The 22,618-nt window shown below is 32.3% G+C and overlaps 1 protein-coding gene across 2 annotated transcripts in view; it reads left to right on the forward strand.

The window, feature by feature from the left end:
* LOC131851770 (plastin-2) overlaps positions 1 to 22,618 on the forward strand; it is a 53,002-nt gene that overhangs the window by 22,163 nt on the left and 8,221 nt on the right. For both annotated transcript variants that reach the window (XM_059202328.1, XM_059202319.1), the window contains exons 2-8: positions 12,261 to 12,347; positions 13,298 to 13,441; positions 16,206 to 16,287; positions 16,606 to 16,759; positions 16,944 to 17,107; positions 17,261 to 17,370; positions 21,781 to 21,975. In XM_059202328.1, the coding sequence (XP_059058311.1) occupies positions 12,261 to 12,347; positions 13,298 to 13,441; positions 16,206 to 16,287; positions 16,606 to 16,759; positions 16,944 to 17,107; positions 17,261 to 17,370; positions 21,781 to 21,975 (936 nt within the window). The remainder of the gene's footprint in view (positions 1 to 12,260; positions 12,348 to 13,297; positions 13,442 to 16,205; positions 16,288 to 16,605; positions 16,760 to 16,943; positions 17,108 to 17,260; positions 17,371 to 21,780; positions 21,976 to 22,618) is intronic.

Raw genomic sequence — 22,618 nt, forward strand, 5'->3', positions numbered from 1 at the left:
TAAAAAGAAGATTTAGCTTAATCGGCCTAGCCGTTTACGCGTGACAAAGGGAAATAGTGAATAATTTTTATATACATATATAGATCAAAATGTTAGCTTAGGGCTCATGTCGTAGAACTGTACTATGGTAGAATCGGTACAATTTTTTCACGTAATTGGAATAACAATCAATCTCACGGCCCACCTGATGGTAAGTGGTAACCTTCGCCTATATGTATACATTCCAAGTACTACGGACGGCATGTTTAGACATAACGATCTTGATAACCACTCATGCATTCTGGAGGACTAAAACGTCTTGCCTCTCACTGAAATTTCACTGGGCTTCAGCTGACACAACCCTATACAGAAAGCAGAAGTAACACTCTTCTGCTTATTCTGCTACCTCAAAATTTCATTACCTATGTTTTTAAGATATATTTATTATATGACGAGGATGAATATAATATTTTATCTCAAAGAAATCAGGCGTAGTCGCAACTAAGTAAGAATTTGTACTTTTTCATTTAATTGAACAAATTGAAACATTGAATCACCATGAATTAACTACTATTAACAATATACGAGTAAGTCAAGTAGCCGAAACTTAACACGAATGAACTATATTCATAAAACAATGAAATATAAAGTTTACAATACAGCTGACTGAGCTTTATTTTAAAGATTTATATTACGCGATTAATGGGTAAGGATTGAGTACAAGTGACAGTCAATGGTGCTAGTCGTGGCGGGTCAGTGGACCCCTAATCGCATAAGTATCGGCCAAGGTCGTTGACCCGCCGTGTACCGAGACTGTATAAAGAGATCCCATATTCGGCCGGTACAGTGCTGGCAATAAAAACTGACACGACCATTGAGAATCCAATCATATCCTATATAATTAATAATGACGTGTCACAGATCTGGTCAGATGTTTAATGGTTATAGATCTAATCACAGACAAGATGAGAACACAAATATTTGACACTAATGGATCTCGGCTTCGCATGATTTAGATACGTAGAGAGACAAAACTAGGAAATAGCATCTGTTATATGATTACAATAGTATGGAAATACGTAGTATGAATTTATTGGTACTTTTGGGATTATAATAAAGAAACACTGTCTGAACTTGTTAACACTGTCGGTCGGCTATTCATCATTGATTGAGTTTTTACCGTAAATAACAATATTCAGATGTACATTTCTATATATACGATACTTATCACTATTACGTAACAAATAGTATTCTACAGGTGAAAGAGTTTTGTACAAAGTCATCTTTGTGGGTACCTCTGTGTCACCTATTATAGCTTGCAAGTAACTTTGTAAGATGTGTTTCGGTTGAATGGTGAGATAAGGCACGTGGACATGAAATTACAGGACGGGCGTACGAAAAGTGTATATGATGTTAGTTCATGTAAATAGCTAATCTATAATCAAATATAATATATGATGGATGTTTATGCTCGCTTATCAAGAAAAGGGTGATATAATACAAATACATCTCTAAGGAAATTCTTAGAAAGATGATTACTATATTATGTAAATGTTTATTAATGTTTCATTATTACAATTTGCATACTTTGTACCTATTTGATAATCCAGTCGCATTAGATTTAAATGGCAGTGTCGTAAGATAAAGAAATGAGTAAATAAATCATTCATACCTTTCTGATACTATAAAAATGAAAGTTTGTATGTCGGATTTTTATCCTTTCACTGTTAAAGGTCTGATCGGATATTAATGTTTCACATTTAACTAGATTTTATCACGAGACATTGACTATTTTTTTATCTCATAAAAGAATCTAGAAACCAACCAGACGATGTCACGGTTTATATTAGATATGGTGGACTGAATAAATAATAAGACGTAGGTAAATAAATAATCTGATTTAGATTTAGTTAAAGGATTACTTTTTCAATTGCAATAGTTTAGTTACAAACACATTTTAATGTAGTTTCATGTGTAAGCGTTTCGTTTATAGACAAACTTTCAATAATTGTACTGTACAGAATGACTGACAGACTGACTAACTTTGTTATGTGCAAGATACAATACAGTATATCACATGGCGTAACCAGTTTTCATTGCGCGTTCTATAGTAATCTTTATTATCGAAGTATAGGCGAAGTGTTAGATATCTGTGGTTATTATATGAACGCCTTATATGTTTTTGTATATATAGGTACGGCGAGGAATGATAATACGACTTCCGCGTTTCGTAGCTAGCCATAATAATAATGCCATCTAATATATAGACTGTCTTTATAAAGTATTAGCTGTCACTAGTGGATTTCGTTTGTTGCTTCTTAAATTATTATATACACCATTACCACGGTCATCTGCCTATGTTGGCATTTTCTACAGATGATTGGCAGTGCAAGGTCTCTCAGAACGATCAACGATCCAGGACAGGCTAAAGTGGCGTAGAAAAACAACTTATGATGATCCCACCACCATGTGGGATACATAGTAAGAGAAAGATTTCACCAAATTCCACATTCGTCCGTATAACCAACAAAATCTAAGTTTATGTCAAATTTATACACAGACATACGCGAGTTCACATTTATAATGTTAAAACGGATTTTTTAATTATAAAAAGTACTTGGTAGTAAAAGTGCCGTGACCTAATCGTTTACTACCTAACTTTGAAATTAAAGGCCAGAAGTTTTAGTCTGATATACACTAAAAATCTTCATATGTCAATTTATATTTGTGAATGACACACCGATGAAAGAAAACACCAATAATAAACAATCATACAGACGGTACCTAGTAGGTTACCACTGTGGATTGAAATATTGTTGTGTTGTGTTGCGTTTACAACGTCATAGACAGTTGATAATACAGATCTACCCTATATGAAACAAGTCGTGAACTTATTTCAAATCAAATCAAAATATCTCTATTGATGTAAGTCTATTACAGACTCTTCTACAGTTAGTTCGGAGTGCTTACGAGCCGAGAAGAACTGACAAGAAACTCATATTAATATCATAATATCTAAACGGTAATGAACTCTCATAAACAGCCATTTTATTTGTGTAACAACTAAGTGAACATTTTATACTATAAAACTGTGTTGTGAAAATGGAAATAGCAAACCATACGCATTCCGTAATACGAAGAATGACCCCCTCCGTTCTTGGTCATTGCTCTTGACCTTTCAACAATTACACATGTAATTTCATTCAACATGTATTCAACGTTTTAACTGTGTATTCTATGCTATTTTTTTTATAACAGAAGAAGCATATGTATAATATTGGATAGATATACATATATAATACTTTATTTGTAATATACAATGTAGAATATATTAAAGAACACATATATAATTACAATAAGACAGCCTTATTGCTGAAAGCAATCTTGAAGGCAACTTCATGGAAATTAGTGACTTAAATATCGAATAGGTAGGTAATATGCAAATAGGAGAAAAGAAAATTATAAACAACATATAATTAGGAAGGAAAATGATATATATTAAATATATCTCCTCTTACATATAATAATTATGTGATTATTTTTATCAAAAATATAATGATTGTTATTTACGCATCGTTATTTCATGTATTTAATTATATTTATAATAAAATGCATATAAAAATGGTAATAATGATTTTATTATCAATGAATCACTGCTATACATTCTACTGATAGTGCTGCTATTCTGCAGTGATTCATCGTTGCAATGTACTGTTCTGATATATTAAGCTGGAGTTTAACAAAACCAGCGTATTGTCCCTTCTTAAATTTTTATTTCTCCATGGTTCTTTTGTTCTTCATATTAATCTTATATGTTAATAAAAATAAAAACTACAAGTCTACATATATTATTGGAATGAAGATAATTTCTATTCTAAAATACAATGGTTGTGAGGGTGTTCTGGGCAAAAAACAATCACTCGTGACTTCGCCTGCTTTGTTTTAGATAAAGGATCGCTTATGTCTTTCTTCATGTTTCCTATCTACATAGGAAAATGTGATAAACAAACATACGGGCATAGTTTAACGTTTTCAATATTAGCATAAATAAATAAATAAAATACTATAATATAATATATCAAAAAATAAAATTAGGTAAATAGATATAAAAAAAGGCAAATATAGCAAAGAATTCGCTAAACATTATCACAAATTATTATGATTATATTTAAATTAAAGGATTTAATCAATTTTGAATATAATTAAAGTATGATTAAAATCTATTTTCATGAAGGACAATAATTAAGCTATCGTTAATTAGTGTATAATTAACAAATTCCCATTTTGCCGCCAACTTAAGGATATACAATATTTTTTATTATCAGTGACGTCATTCTTCTAAGAATAACACAAACAAACTTACTTTAACTGTTTAAATACGTTGTATTTTTCAAAGAAATTAATTAGTAGCGATGTAGAAATGGACAAAACAATTCTATAACTAAATTAGTAATCTTAGTAATCCATCTGCATTGCCATTTATTCATTCATTCCCGAGAAGTAAGGTGTTATTCTTCTATACCCTGTAATTTTATGTCATATTACTTCAAAACAGCTTACTAGGTGCTTACCACTGGCGTGAGAGAGAGGTGTATCTCTGTCTCACCTATTTCTACCGCCGAACAATGACTGTACAATGTTTACCTCAAACTATTCGAAGTTTGTATTCTTAAGGGGGATAGTGTATAATTTTATTTTATTTACATTACTGTATGTTTGTAATATAAAGTAAATCCATTGGGTAAGTTTGCTGTAATAACGCACACTTGTAACATTATCCTTACAGGGACGTCCTAATCAGGGATTGCAGTCTATAAAAAAACAGTTATATGTAAACACAATATTGAACATAAGTTGGATTAGTCATATAGGAAGTCGGCAACATGCTAAATTAGACTTTTTATTATTATACCCCTCCTTGAAATGCAATCTATCTCTGCCTCAAATTTCATTAAAATCCATTCAGCAGTTTAGTTTATAGTTTTTTTTATTTCATATTTATTTAGAATTTTAGTATAAATAGCTATTTAGTTTCATGAGAATAGTTTGATGGGTTTCGTCCGATTTATAATTTGAAATAAAACCAATAAATATTTTTCCTTCTCTCGTTTACAAAGCTATAAATAAATTGATAATGTGCGTTTGTAATACTCGATACAAATTTGTAATAAATTAAATGAGCACATAACGAGGATGTTATGTAAACATTTACAGAGTGATTCATTAATGAATCATCAAGTTATGCGTATGACAAGTACGACTAAATTATGTTATGGCTATTCGCTAGGCGTTTGTCAAGGTATACATTATGTATGTGTACATCTAAACTTAGATCTAATCCGATTATTTACATATATATGAATATGTTAATCCTTAGTAAATCGTGATGTATATAAGTGAAAGATACTTGCATGTAAAACTGTAAAATATAGTTGGCATTCTTTTATTGAGGGTTTTGGGCTATTGTGAGGTGCTTGGGCCTGTAGCACTGCGACCTACATAGATCTATTGTGCTCGCCATTTTTCAGTGTTCCCTACCGAGACCCGTCAGGGATAAGAATTGAAAGATATTCTTAGGAGGGATGGTTTTTATCACCTCAGGATAGAGTGTAAACTATTTAGTTTATACATGAGTGGGCTACAACCACATAGGATGTGTAGTGGCGTTTCCTTAAATTATGTATGTATACACCTAAATCATTTGTATACACCTAATTCGATTAAGTATATATGAATATGTTAGTCTTTAGTAAATCGTACGTAAACATTCAATAAATAAACTTTATAGATCACGAGCCAGGGCCTAATTCGGCATACAATTCCTCTTGGTCAGTCAAAAAATCAGTTAGCGATAGAGGCTCCGGTCTCTGGTGGCGGGTCACTTTGAAGGGAGTGCTGCTCCTCAACATACCCTCGGAACCGCAGCTGACTTTCATTAGACTTCTGAATACAAATTTCTTAATCTTAGAAGTTTTCTAGAAAATTGGTCATTGTGACCTGTTCCTAGCTTGTAAACAAATCTAATAATGAAGAAAATAGCAGTATCTGCTTGTGGTTGTGGCCTTTCGACCATTCTATTTCGTTATTAGTTGATAGATGATGTAGAATTTGTAGATATTCGTTATCGGATTATTACATTGAACTGAATTGATTACGCGTTTTTGATATCAGTTGTGGCTACGAAGAATGATTGATAATGATGTATTCAATTTCAAGTTAAATAACATTTTTATTAAGAAAAACACTTATTTTCAGTTCCTATAGGAAGTTCTGTACATTAATTTATTATTAATTGCTTTAAGTAAAAACAATACATTTTCAGTTGAAACCTTTTGTGGAAAGGACTTCGATTGTGATAAAAATTAGTAACATTGACCATTCTATAGTTACAAGTCTCCCTGTGCAAAAAAATCTATTTTATTAAGTACCTTCTATTCTAAAACCCCTATGGAAACCCTCATCTCTCACTCAATGGTATCAAATACGTGAAGTTCTTATTTGTGGTCCTACATGATGATTTTTTTAAAAATTCTCTGATCTTTTGCAAAATGACAAGGAAAGAGTAAAGGACGTTTACATGTTAACAATGGTTTCATTTAACTACATATAAAGCATTACGGGTTTTGTGTTAACTATGATGTTGACAATGGTAACTAATTATATACTTAATTGTTTAAACGAATGAGTTTGTCTGTTTGATGTAACGTATAGCTGATACAATGGCTATGGGAAAAATATTTACATATATATCTATTTAACTTGATTATCTTCATTGGACCATTTCATGTAAAGTTTCCCTGTCTTGCCATAAGCATATAGATTGTAAGATTTTGTTACTTATGTTACGTCAGAACGTGGGCTTAATTTTTTACATCAATTATCTCATGTTAGACAATAAAATATTTACGTAGGCGATAATTATTTTACGTAAAGTGAGAATGATATAAAATTTTATATTCGCCTATATTAAATTAATTTTATGGGTATAATTTTTAAAGATAGCAGTAATTTATTCCTTCTTCTACCACAGGTCAAATTAACTCAGCTACACAGCTGAGTTAATATACATAATGAATTCCTTTTGATATCCAGATATATTGATCTGTACCTATACTAATCTGAAAGTAACCTAAAGTTTATACTTTGATATGATTACAAAGTATACAGTTCTTGCCAGAAAATGTAAAGTATCATACGACGTACTACGACGTCAGCATATGAATAGTAGCATACAATTCTTATATGTATTTCTTATGATATCAAGATAATTTACTAGAAATAATTTACTAAGTGCGTGACTATTAGACAGTTGTTAGAATTATGACGCATACTGTGCTGACGACTAGGTAGTAAATTTTCCATAAAAATATATTACTACTATGTGTACTATACTAATTATATAATATTAATGATTCATTAGTTTTATCTTAATTTATCTGGTATATCCTTTTTCGCGGTAGTTTTTACATCAAGTTATATGTCGTCGCCAGCGTCTAGTCGTCAATAAAAAAAAAATTAGAAGTAGCTTTAAGAAAATTGTAATTAAAAATAATGTTCAATATATTTTATTAATTAGGTATAATATATTATCTTAATAAAATTAGTATAGGTATCCTTAAGATACCATATAATTGTGGAAGATAACGTAGTTGCAAAGTAAATAGTCCATTTGAAAACTATTTAAATTCGGTTGAAAATAATAGATGAAATATATGAAGGAGCACTAACCGGCCTTGACTCGATATGTTTGTCGGAAACAGAGCGTGTCTGAATTAACATTTTGCATTTTAATGGTAATAGCATTAAAATATTTTGTAATATGTGAACTTCACCTAGTTCGCCTCGGTCTATAAGAAATGTACATGTTTGTTTTAGAATTTAAAAAATCTGCATTAATTATTACCTACATATTTGCCATCTTGTTGAATGGACAGTACATCAGTGTTACATTTTTTAAATATAGCAAACAAACGTGTGCGTTAATGTGTAAAAAAAAACCTTTTTATAATATTTTTTATATTCATTCCTAGTAGGATTGAGTCATAAACAATTACCCGTAATGTGTGATCGTGCATGTGGTGTGTTCAGAAAGTCTATATTTGACAAAGTCTCTTATTACCACATTTGAGATGACAGTCGTGATGATATGACATGTTTCCTAACAATAAGACCAACTTTACAATTGTAAAGGTGGTTTTGCAACTACATATCCTTTCGTTTGTAAAAATTAATGGATCAGTTGTATATCGATGACATTGTAGACTGAGATAGGCGGTGACCTTGTCGTAATTATTCTTATTGTGATACATTTGGCGCGGCTCTGAATACCACGTGGTTGCGCCCATGTCTTGGCCACGTGCTAAACCATATATGTAACCATAATATAATGTATGTATATTCAAAACCATTTTTATATTGAAAGTAGTTGATCAATACGAATGAGATAAAAAATTACCTTCTCTTCTCACAAATCTAATACATTATAAAACTAACACTAATCTATCTGTACATAAAAGAGCAATATAGACAATATAAGACAAAACTACTTTATTTATTGGGGAAAATAATTAACATAATAGAATCTAAGAAATTAATAATTAAAATGTCTATTTGTTTGGGTGTTTGTGCGCGCTTATATCAGACTCGCATAAACCGATTGGAGTGCGGTTTTCACTAATGTATTGTGATAAACTTCGTTTAATATTTAGTGTTTATTGTATTACAATGGGTTTATACACAAAAATGTTATAAGAGTACAAAATCAAGAGGTTAGGTAGGTAGTTCACAATATTACTATTAAAATTACGCATGTCTTTGCAGCAGTCGATAAATAGGAACCTGTCTTCATACCAAGCACTTTAGAAAGTAGGCTGAAACAGCCAAGTCCTATTAGCTTTTTATTGTTACACACAACTCTCGATTTATACATCCTCCGATCTTTTTCTTTCCGATTTTGACAAATGTCAATGGACAGGAAACCGTTAGGGGTTGACCTCTGGTTCAACCCCTAACGGTTTCCTCAAGGAAAAGTCGTATGCATCAGGTTGCAGTTGACCTTCAACAGCTCTATGAATTCTTCTGCGAGTTTTGAGGGGTTTCTGCTCTAAACTCCGTTCAGTGAAGCTGGAAAGACCAGACTACGACCAACAACAATAGAAGCACAGCAATTTATAATTTTTTTTTAATATTGCTCTCGTTAGGCGAGTCCAGTTCGTACTTGACCGCTTTATTTAATTATTATATATTTGGTTATCAGTTGCAATTATTATTATCAATCGTTAAATAATTATAATAAAATCGGATAGCATGTTTATCTTTATTACATTAATTGAATGGAGAATTCGAAATGTTATATCATTAACCCTTGACTGCTGTAAGTGATACAAAATAGACCAACCGCAGACATATAGTATAAATATGATATACTAAAAACATATAAGTATATAAAGTAACTCGTAGATAGATATTTTGTTTCTCTGTATTTTTTTCTGCAAATGCAAGAATCCAAAATATTAATAAAAAAATAATCTGTTACTATCTGTAAAGGACGATATGAATTGACTGGAAAAGTAGTCTATGAACTTCTCCCATTGAAACTACTTCGTGTGTTCTTAATTTCGTGATAAATGATTTAGCTGTCCAAACACAGTACACAACACTAAAACAAATAAATTCATTATTACGTATAACATTAGAAAGCAAATTGTATTTAAAAATATTGATGTCCGATCAATATATTTTATATAATATAGACTAATGCCTTTTATTTTATTCAAAACTATTTTCCTCTAAACAAATATTTTAATATACTGTTTGAAAATTTGGACCCCTTCTATTAGGAGCTTTATTTTAAGTAGCAACACCAACAAACGGTTAAATTCGAACACAATCGAAATAATAACTTCACATCTTCTCAAATATATCATATCGCATTATATCATCAATGAGGTAATGGTGTTATGTCGTTTTTAATTAAACAAACACACTCGAGCTTGTTTGGTGTCCGGATCGTTTCAATTCTCAGTTGTTAATTGCCATGTACTCTATTTGTTTTAATGTGTGGCAATAAATTTGTACCATTCAATCACTTGGTTGAAAGTGTTAATATTTGGCTAGTTTACATTTGTTACTGAAATTAAAACCTGCTTGGGTTTTTATTTCATTGACATAAATGTAAACTAGCCTAATATATTGCATATATCTTTAAGCCAATGGACAATGGATTCTCAGAGGAGTTTCCTCCTGCGCACAATTGAGGTTTTCTCTAAAGACTACTGCATGGGCTTTTTCAAAATTTTCCATATCCATCACAGTGTGTAAAACTTATTTTCGGCAATTGATATACCGACAGCTAGAGAGCAAACGTTTTCTATAAGCGTGATGTACCGAAGTTTATTTAGCATCGCATTAAAATATCATCAGTCATTTCTACTTTTTGGGATATATGTTTTTTGGTGCAGTTGCGTAATTACAAATGTGAAGCCTGAAGCTAATATTAATTTAACTCCACAAGATCTCGGATTAGTAAAAAAATAAAATCTTTAAGTGCAGATAAATCGTTTTGTTATACTATTTATATATAGTAAATAATATTTCTACTTCCAAATACGAGTCTGCCCACTAGTTTTCATCTCGATAAATTTTAGCGAATCTTCCACTGCCATAAAAGTAGGTAGGTGGTACATGCTAAAGAGATCTTGAGCGAGTTACCACATAAAGGAGGATCAAGGTCGATAATTCTTGCATACTACATGTATGCGTTTATTTTCTGACCGCCCGGCACGAACGCAGCCATGTGTGTACATATAATTTTTAGTTTATACATTTTTATGACAAGCCAGTGGAAAGATCAAAAGTTGTTTTTTCATTTCACTTTCAGTATAATCCAATTAAAATTTAGTATCCACTTCAAAGCAGTTACGTCATTTCTATCCAACTCCATTAATATTAAAAATGCAAAAGTGTGTCAGTCTGTTTATTAGATTATCACGACTAAACGGCTGAAGGGATCTTTCGGAAATTTGATATGCAGACTCGTAAATAGTAAAAGTATTGTAAATGCGAAAGAACGTCTGTCTCTCTGTGACTAAACGGCTCAACGGATCTTAATGAAATTTGACATTAAAGTAAAAGTAGATTGAGACATAGTCTCATGAAAACTGATATAAGCTAACTTTTATTTCAAAAAGCCAACGAAGTCACGAATAACAATTAGTAATTAATGAGTGAAAGCAAGTTTTGAAGCTAAATTTCGAGAAGCTCTGATTAATTACTGTTACGTAAATCTGTTTTTAAAGCCGAGCGGAAGTTTTGATCCATGTCCAATATTTTATAGCTGTCATTTAAAATAGTTGACAATATAATAATGTTATGTAAATTTATTTTAATATTGTATAACTTATTTGAAAATAACTGTCGCTGTTGATATGTTAACATGCAATGGACTGATGTGAATTTTATTTCTTTTATACCAAAATAGGTTTTGTTATAACAACGAAGAAATCTATTTTTATTGCCTATCAATGAGACTTGGTATTAAAGTATTAAAGAATAAGAAAAGTAATTACAAATATTTACGACTTTTATTATTATTATTATTATTATAGCCTTTATTAAGATCAACTTAGCCTATTGATTATTTTTCCTAACATAGACCGGTCGGCTTTGGGAATAGTATTGTGATTTACTAGTATCGAAGGTAATTATAACAAATTCGAAACACGGTGTACTACACTACCGAAGCCATCTTAAATATGGTACCTACAGAACCCTACGTTAGCAATAGTCAGTGGATGTCATTCCTGTCAATTGCAGTAGTAATACGTGACCTGCATTTATTATATTTATCTGTACAGAATCGACCAAATCTAATCTAATCATTTTGAACCGGTGATCAGTGACGTCAGGTCATATGCTTAGGTGTATGAAAACAATAAAAAAAAGTTAATACCAGGGACGAATGAAAAATGTTGATAATATTCACGAATAAAATCACTGTGGTAAATACTTGTCACTTAGTACTATATATTAAGGTTTCTTAAGGGTCGGCAGCGCAACCCTTGGCGTTTCAGACGACCATAGACTATGGTAACCGTTTACCGTCAGATGGGCCGTAGGTTGTTGTTTACCACCATCGTAGTATTCAAAATAACCATCAACCCGTCCCAACTTCGCATAAGTTCAACGGGCTTAGTGTGTCCTTATTTATCATTTACAATTTTCTGATTATATCTTGAAAGTTCAAAGTTCAGTATATTAAATTTTTAATCTGCTTGTTTCAGTTGGACACATCCGGCAATGGGTATATCGACCTGAAGGAACTGAAAGACGCTCTGGACAGTGTAGGATACAAAATACCACAATGGAAGGTAAGTCGGAACGTACATTTTTTTATGTCATTAGAATGGCTAACAAGCTGTCGTTCAACTTATGGATATGTGGTAATCTTCGCCTATAGATATATGAACAGCACTAAGGACATCACGTTATCATGTGACGCCCGTAATACCTCTCAGACTTTGCCATTCGAAAGCACTATAGCTGTCATGCCTCTTCTCTTATAATTTCATTGCCTTATGTCACTCTTCAAGCGAAACAGCTTATAAAGCAAGCTGTTTGGCGGTTGAAATAAGGAGACTATAGTACCCATACGAATATCTTTTTACAAAAGTCTCTTGGGTACTTATCAACCTGTTCATACAGCATGCCACCTGATTAATCGATGTATAGATCTAGATCGTTTTATCCTGTATTTTATGAACTGCAATGGCAATCAAGTTGACGATCCATCTGATGGTAAGTGGTAACTGTCGTCTTGGACAGCAATACGGATATCATGTTGTCATAATCTGTAACGCTATCTGGTGAGACCGTCAGCTTGCCTGGTAGTAGATAAAATTGTATTGTTGTATTAAATTAGAATAAAACATTTATTATCGAAAAAAATATATGTTTCGTTAAATTATTATTTTATAGAACAGAAACATTCTCCTTAAACATGTGGTACATTGAGTGAATCCCCACACTGAGTTAAAAGCCATGTTGTATTGCTGCGGCACATAGATGCGGGTTTACCCATATTGAATCGTATTGTTCTAAATCTTTTGTAAAAATAATAATAGTCTTTATTTTCCACTCTCAAGGGTCCTTACTATAAAATTTAAAATTGTCCATTCAAGAAAGTAAAAGAATAGGTATTGCTTGTGAGAGTCTAGAGTCTGAAGTAGATCGAAATGCTGCTTGTAAATTAACCTTTATGTGTTTCCAAAATACAATTTTAATTATTACCTATTTATAACATTTCACCATCGATTTTCAGGTACGATGCATGATCGAGGAATACTACGACAACGGGCCAAAACACGGCCGAAATGTAAACGGCAGCGTGAATGGGGACGCGCGCAAGAACGGCATTACACTTGGGGAGTTTGAGGAGCTATGTGCCAATCTAAAGACACAACAGGTGAGCTGGTGATTACAAGAATCTTAGTATTAAGAGTTCTGAATAAATTGTTAATCTATGCAACTTTATTCTATACACAATGACAAATTTTCGAAAAATAGTCTTCAGATGTTTAACGTAAGATGGGTCTTGACAATTATAGGACAGTTTTTATTTAATTTCTAGTGTATTGTAGTTTTCTGCTCTCCTGACTAGGAAGAAAGTGTGGTAAAAGAGATATGTTTTTACTTCGCCGCCACACGACCGTTTAAATATACATATAAAACATTAGACAAAATTCAAAATCTGCATAGTTAAGATATTTACATTTTTCTTGCAAAATTAGGTATGCAAGTTGCATATTTTCGTGGTCAAACGATTAAGCACATCACCTTACTTTCGATGATCGCGGGTTCGATTCCTCGCACGGTTCAAGCATTTGTATTCTGGAGTATAATTGTTTGTGTTGATGTGGGTGTTTTCTATGTATATGATGTATGTATCTAAAAAAATGTATTTCAATCAGTTGTCTAGTATAATAAGTAATAACACAAGCTCTGCTTAGCTTGGAACTAGGGTGTGTGAATTGTCTAGGAATATTATTATTATTACCTATAACCTAGTACTTAATTTTTCACTTTTTGCATAACGCAAGAATGGAAAAAGTGACGTAAATTTTTATCACAGTTTCGCTAGTTTAAAAAAAAGTTGGAATTTTTTCACGGTAAGCAATTGAAAAGTCAACCAGTCTGAACCCATTGACTCGTTCACGCCTTAACACTTATCATTTGATTGATTAAGCCCGAGTTGCGTCAATAAAGCAATAAGACAATAAATTGATTTCATAAAAAGAAATTAGGCACAATTGTGAGTAATGTGATTAATAGGCAATGTACGTTGTTATAAACATATTTATCGAATACTACGAAATGGTATAAGATAAAATGTAATACTATAATATTGTCTTGACAGTGTCAATTGATTGACTTTGTCAAGATTAAAGTCGGCTGTGTAATAAAAAAACCGACTTTTGTCTTGACAGAATTATTATAACACCGACATAAAAAACCTTTTAGATTAACAAAAGAGTGGTTAATTTCTTGTGCATCTTCAAAATAACGTAGTGTAACATCAATGCGGATGAAAAATTTTAATAGCAATTTGTCAACAGATAAACAATAGACTCTAAAAAACATAAAAAACTATGTAATCTAATTTGCGTTAATAATCTAGCCTATATAGACTTTGTACAAAACCGTCTCACTGGTTACCTCTCTTGACTGTCTCCTTGCAGCTTGATTGTAAGCTGTGTTTCGGTTTGATATGTGAGATTTGGCAGTGATTTACTGGATACTGAGGCATGACTTAGGTGAGCTGTTAGCTTATTTATCATTTATAATTTTGTATTTGACAGGGTTCATTCACTTATCCATAGGTTAAAACTTAGGACATTTTACTTTATTATTTCCCCGTGGTAGATAGTGTTATTGTTTTAATGCTGTACACACTCTAACAAATTAGCTATTAACGCCTGCGAATATATTCACAAACAGGTCAATGTACTGCAAACAGCTACTTTTTATAGACACACAAACAAAACACTTAATTCGTTGCTGTGTCTGTGATTACTGTACATATAGACATTTTATTGAGAGACATTTGTTGAGAGTAAAAGTAAAGTATAGATAAAATATATTATTATTTACTTTACCAAACTCGTTTACTGTTTATTCTAGATTAGTGTATTTGCGTAAAGAAAATAAATAATAAAATTATATCTGTTGCTACTATAAGATAAGTGTATTCAGATAAGAATTTCTTTCACGTACGTTCATCTGCAATCTTGACAAAATTTACACGGGGCTAGCACAAAAAGTGAAAACAGTTTTTTTTTAATATTGTTAAAATATAAAAAAAACTGTTAAGAATTTGCGTAAGAAATTTAGATTATTGGATTATGGACGGACTCGTCGCCAATAAAGATATAATACATTTATTATTATATATTAATAACTAGTATCTACGTTCCCTAGGTATCATAATATATGTAACATAGTATACGTCAATCTGGAATAATATATTATTCTAATAGATATTTCAAATACAGATAGTTTCTGTGATATTTATTGATTTAACTTCAATGCACACAATACAAAAGGTTTGGCGGACTTTACACCATGCGGTATTTTCTACCAGTCAACCATAGGTGGTGAAGAGATTAAAAAAAAAGAAGATTCTCTATAAATAAATGTATTTAACATATTCACTGCCTGTTTATAATATCAGTGTTCGTTATTAGTCGGAAAACGATTACACAGCTTTCTAAATTTGTTATCACTGTTCTGATAAATATAATTAATTAATAGATATTTAAAACTTGTAATTTATCTAACGATTATGATATTTATGTTATGTCGTTATCAGTGATAAAATTCTTGCTTTTAACATTATAATATTTAAATTATATAAAATAGCTTACCGTTTTTTTTTTTTATTAATGATAATGGAATGTCTCTCCACATTCCATTATCATTAATAATTGTTGGTGCGCTAAGGATTTTTGTGTAGCAAGATATAAGATAGAGGATGATAATCTGATGGTGAACATGAAATCAAGTCAGTTAGCTCATCGTGGTAATTTCATCAGGAATTTATTTCCAATTTCCACAATGTAGACAGTCAGCTGCTGCATTCTTGTATGAAAAAGGTACATTGCTAGCAATAGTGACAAGCCTTCCCCTGATCCACAAAAACTTAATAGATATCCTATTTGTTTTAATTACAGGTGGCCAGTACTTTCAAACAAGCCGTTAGTAAAAAAGAAAACTTGGAACACTTAGGCGGCATGAGCGAAGCATCGAGCGATGGTATTCATTTCATTCTTGCGAACATTTTACTACTATTATTATTGAGGAGGTTATGTCTGTAAATATGACTAATGCAAAGTCTTCCAACTCCTCCTAAGCGAAAGTGAAACCAATAAAGACTGGTTCAAAAGTTCAAAATTTCACTAAAACAACTGTTAATTTTATGGTAGTTTTTTTTATACTACATTATAGAGCATGTTTTTATAGTAGCTCAGAACTTAGACCCCAAAATATGTATAAAACATATACATTATAATTCAAATGTTAAAGATTATGTATTTTTACATGTCTCCTTATTAGTAACATGATCTGTTTCAGGCACAACCCATTCTGTACGTCTGGAAGAACAAATCGCGTTCTCCGGGTGGATTAACAGCAATCTGGAGCATGATCCAGATCTCAAACACCTTCTACCCATAGACCCTGAAGGCAAACAGCTTTATGAGAGACTGAAAGATGGTCTCATACTTTGGTATGTGGTATTCCTATTTTCTAATAGTTTCTTTTACATCAATTCAATGAATACTTATTCTACAGATAGATTGAAGCTATTAATTATAGTCTAATTTAAGACATTTCCTTCCCCCGATATATACCTACATAAGAATTCATAAGAACAATTTAACATTGAACAAAATACTTTATTTCATTCACAGCAAGGTTATTAATCACTCGTGTCCGGACACTATTGACGAGCGCGCCATCAACAAGAAGAACTTGACTCTGTACACGAAGCATGAGAACTTGACGCTGGCCCTGGTCTCCTCGCAAGCCATCGGCTGCAACATCGTCAATATTGACGCACACGACCTCGCTAAAGGTAAGGCCATCCATACTATGCTAGGTATTATCATGTTTATCATATTTTTACTTCTTCTGAAGTGGTCCATCTATCCATAATAACGAACTTTCGCCTTTATAATATTGGTAACATAATTTGTTTCTTGATGGATAACATGTATTGTGTTTACAGGCAAACCCCACTTGGTACTCGGTCTGCTGTGGCAGATCATCCGCATAGGTCTCTTCAATCAGATCACATTGGAACACTGTCCTGGACTCACTGAATTGCTCAATGAACAGGTATCTATGTATGACGTCTTAATTGTTGGTCAGTGTGTGGTAAAAGAGTTCGTGACATTGAGGTCAGGTTTACTACTTCTGGCTTTCTTTTAATGGGACACCCGCCTGCTCTAACAGTATACGCTTACGGGGCACCAGTGGAGGTTAATAAGATGGGGATAGTATGAAGTTTGTTATCCAATCGTGACGAATTCACTTGTTAATTCAACAAAGGTAGTTTTTAGGGGAAAGTATATTAAAGAGAGGGGGAGATGGGTGGTATTTTTATTGTATTTATATTTTTATTTTTATTGCTAGCAATAGGTACACTTGTACCTATTGCTAGCAATAAAAATACCCTCCAACTAACCCAGACTTGGGCTCCAAAAATCGTGAGTTTGAAACCAGCAGACACGAAAAGATTCAGTGCTAATTAATATTTCTGTGATTCCCTCAGTAATATCAAATCAAATTAGTTCGTAAAACGGCCACAAGCTTCGACAGTATTTATTTGTATTTACTGTCTAAATTGTATTTGTAGAATATTACGCGAAAATTTTAAGCAAAATGAATTAATGAAATTATAGAAAAACTGTATTTGTCAATAGTCGCATAGAGATATACGAAAAATATCTATTGTGTGTTCAATACAATCTTAATAATCTAATTGATAATCGCAATATATTCAATAGAAATAACTATAATAGTTAACAATGTCAAATAATACAGATATTAGAATAATGATGTATTTATTATTCGAAAAATGATTTGATTATTACTGAATAAGTTATATTATAAATTCTTAATTTGGTATATATAATTTAATATTTACATCACATGTCAAACTTACAAGTCGTACTAATGTATTTGAAATGATGCATAATTAATTTGGTGAAACAAATTGAAACAGATTAATCGATATATTTAATGCAGTTATTGATTTTTGGCAGGAAAAGAGGTAACTTAATCGTCTATAGTTGGATTAATGAGTTCTTTGTTTACCTTTTTAGTAAGCTCTATTGGAACGGAGTGTAGTAGGGCTTTATGCTCTTCTCTCCCATGGTGAAATTATTGTGTATGCACCAAAGAGTTTTGACTCTTACTGAGGCTGAGACATACATATAATATATGTTATTGGTGGTGATGGTAGCTATGGTGGTGGTCTATTAATTCATTTATGTAGTATAGTTAATACAGTCTTAACACAAAAAAATATGGTATTTACCTCTTTCGATGTTTCGAATAAGATGCCATAATCGTGGTCACTAGCTAACTGGAGTACAGTGATGTCAGCAGTTTGTTAAAAATGTCCAACGACAGATGCGAGCCATAACACTTAATGTGTTATGCTACCGAACCTCGTTTAAACTTATTTATCTTTGTATTACCCGGATGACTTTTAGCCGTCTCTCTTGTTGAAAGAGTATTTTTTACTTTATATCATCTTTATCCCATTTATGTGACTATTATCCAATGGAGAAGTTCTTTGGCGCTGTAATTCTATCTGGTGATTTGTCCCATTCCAGAGGCTACCCCAGGATTCAATTTTGTAGATATCTGGCGTTTAGTATGGCTAACGTATCCTTCGGAGATCGGTATTGTTAATTACTTTTAAAGGCAGGCATTACTTCGAAAGAATGATTTTCACCAGAAACTCATATTCATTGACATCTTGTGATCTGTTTGTGAGTGTGGTAACTACTGATTCTAGTGTGAGGAGGTAGGGCTTGTTGGTGTCTATCAGTGTGACTCGGTTTCCAATATGTGTGTGTAACAGAGATATCAAACCTCCCCTTAACATATGAGTAACATATGACATATGAGTCCCCTTAACTATTGCCTTTCTTCCTCCACTTACATTGTAATGTTGGTTTTTACTTGTATGGAATTTAGGTATTTCAAATATTTTTAAGCAACTACATATTTGAAGTTAGTATTCTTCCTGATAAAGAATATCGACTATAGATTTGAGGAGAATGTTGTTTCTTTAATAGCGTATAGTTGACTACCTTTGTCCACTTATTATAAAGGTAAATAAAGATTTTAAAGTACCTGATTTAAAATTATTACTCATACTTATCTCGTTAAGTTCCTGTTTAGTCCAGTCCTTGAAATGGTGATTTCTTTAACAGAAAATGATTTATATTGGTCGAATATGTTTTACTATTGTTCAATAGTAAGACCAATAAATTATATTATTTATTCTTTACTTAGGTAATGGATATCCATTACCTATGATATCTTCGGTAAGCCATAAAATTATGAAGGCTGATATTTGAGTTGTTCTTCAGTAATTCTTAAATATACTTGCTTTGTATTCACTAATGTCTGATAATGACATGTTCTCATTCCCAGAAATACATCTCAGTCATCGTTCGTAAAATATTTGTTCGACCTACCTCATTACACAAATATTTACACAACTTCCCATCTGAAAGAAACAAATAACCATATTATTACCTAGTATAACACTAGATTTAATTAATATATACTTTAAAATATTGTCTTAATATATTGTTTCTACCATTACGATGTATACTCTTCTCTCAATTATATCTTGAATGTTTTTCTAATTGTCAGTGTGTGAGACCCTGGTGATCTGTAATACAAAGTTTACCTAGCTCAGACACCAGACTCTCGCAAATAAAATTATTTATAACTATGCAGTGTATTTACTTGCATGCATTTACATTTCTGTTTTGTAAGAGTGTTAAGAAATACATATTATATCATAATTTTAATGGGATATGGTGCATTTTCACATCAAAACTAAACTGCCTGCCTTATTATGGTGTGCGTCCCTGTTATGGAGAAATCTGATGACGACTACACACAGTATATCGGAAACACACAGTTATATACCTACATGCCTTCTTACACCATCACCCGACATCTACAATCAGGCATTACCACGACCACGGCCACAAGAACCTCTAGGTCCCTGTGTTTGTGGAAGGTAAACTTCGGTAGATTTTTGGAGATACAGATACATATACACAGTGAGTTGGTTCTAAAGATAAGAAATTGGAGTTGAATAGACAATTACATTACATACCCGACTCTCTTAAGAATAACAAACACAATTGAAACAGCATCGAATAAATACACATTAAGACTATTGTTCATCTTCCAAACTAAGGAATAATTTATGTTCACCGAAGTCTAAGCTACTCCCAGTATCTACAAAATTGACTGCAGTTGTGGTAGCTCTCATATTCGCCAAACAAAAGTCTCTATAGCTCAAAGAATCAAAGAGCGCATTGCAGCTGTTAAAAATAGATAATCACATAAGTCTGCGGTTGCCGATCATCTGCTGAATGATGGGACAAATCACTGGATAGAGTTACATACGTCAAAAGTCGTCCATTGATCGTCATAACCCAAGTTATCACCTTATGGATATACAGTGATAAATAAGTTTGAAAGTTGGTTAGGCATAAGTGTACGCATACTGTGAGTGCTGTGTTGTCTTTCGTTAGACAATCTAGTGACGGTAATTGAACTAACTGCTAACACTTCACATTGACATTGCTGTACACCAGTCAGTGATGATCACGGCTAGTGCAACCTTGTCGAAACGTCGAGAGAGGTAAACGCCGTATTTAAAATAGAATATTCGTGTTAACTATATAAATAAATGTGTACTAACCCCATTCATATATTTATATTTATTATATCATATATTTATTTATTACTAACGTGTGCTAAAGGAATGTTTAAAACTAATTCTTTACATTTATAATAGAGGTAGACTTCGTACAAAGTCGCCAATGTATTGCATATTTCTCCCGCTAAGTAGCTTTGTTTGTACGCTGTGTTTAAGTCTAATGGGTGAGAAATATCGTAGAAATTACAGGGTCTCAGAGCAATGAAACTTCGTTGTGCCATGTCCATCGCAAATTGTGATCATCGTGTCTATCAGCGACGTTTATCATATTTTAACTAGTGGGACGTCAACTTGTTTGTAATTACACTAACAAAACATCTTTACAATTATTCTCACCACTCCTTATGACCAATGTACTGAGTCTTCTGCTCCTTATATGTTCAGTTCTAATTGTCATTCCAACAGTACTTTCTTGTTTGTTGAAGCCTTGTGCTTTACTACCCAGAGATAGATATTAAATTTAGCTAGAAAAAAAAACATTATGTCTGTCAAATTATATCTACTACGATAATAAATCAAAATTAATACAATAGACGGCAGTAGACCACTTTGGACCTTGGACTGTTCTACAACATTGAATTCAAATATACTGAGAGAAATGTGGGCAATGTCAAGTTTTGCGTTCGCTATGATGACCGTCAAAACCCGTGCTTGACAATTTATAATAAAATTGTAAGACTTTATGCTCGGATTTTCGAAGGAAAAAGAAGGTATGTTGTGTTTCCAAATTGTATTTTTGCCAATAAATATACTTCTGTTTTCAGGAACGTATCGAGGACCTTTTGGCTCTGTCTCCCGAGGCTATTCTGCTGCGCTGGGTGAACCACCAGCTGCAGTCGGCCGGCGTGACTCGCCGCTGCACCAACTTCCAGCAGGACGTGTCAGACTCGGAGATCTACTCGTACCTGCTCAAGCAGATCGCACCAGACGATGCTGGCGTCACTCTAGATGCCCTCAGGGTATGTACGATATTCCGTTATACTCCGTACTCAATATTTTCTGTCTATTCGTTCCCATGGAAAGTTATTATAAAAAACTGACACAAATGAAACGCAAATTGATGAAATTGTACAAAATATTTATTATTTTGAATATGTTGACTGAAGTCAATAATTTAAAAAATCATTTACGAAATTTTGCTCAGAAATATAACATAATTAGATTTGTCTACTTCTTATACATACTTATAAAATCATTTGTTTGACTAAATAGCAAAGCTAAATGAACTGAAATTTATATAGGAAAGAATTTTGAATAACTGAACTGAAAACACCATACATGCAAAGTCGCGGGTGACAGCTAGTTCTTTATGTATCTCTGAAACTTTTTAAAGGGACACTTAGTTAATAGTATACAATTTTTTTTATAAATGCAGTATAAAAAATATGTAAATGTAAATTCTTATAATGACAGATTATTATTTGAATTAATTTAATCTATTATAGTAATTCATTTCAATCCACTGATATCATCATAAAAGCCACGACCATTCTTTCAAGTGTGCGACAAAAGAAGAAAAGTAATTAATTGCCCCATATTTTAATTATTACAATGCAGCGTATCTCCTTATTAAATCAAATAACGTGAAGATACAACAGTTTC

Source organism: Achroia grisella, unplaced genomic scaffold (genome assembly GCF_030625045.1).
Source record: "Achroia grisella isolate CSIRO2021 unplaced genomic scaffold, CSIRO_AGI_Agris_v1 utg1174, whole genome shotgun sequence".
Classification (NCBI taxonomy): domain Eukaryota; kingdom Metazoa; phylum Arthropoda; class Insecta; order Lepidoptera; family Pyralidae; genus Achroia; species Achroia grisella.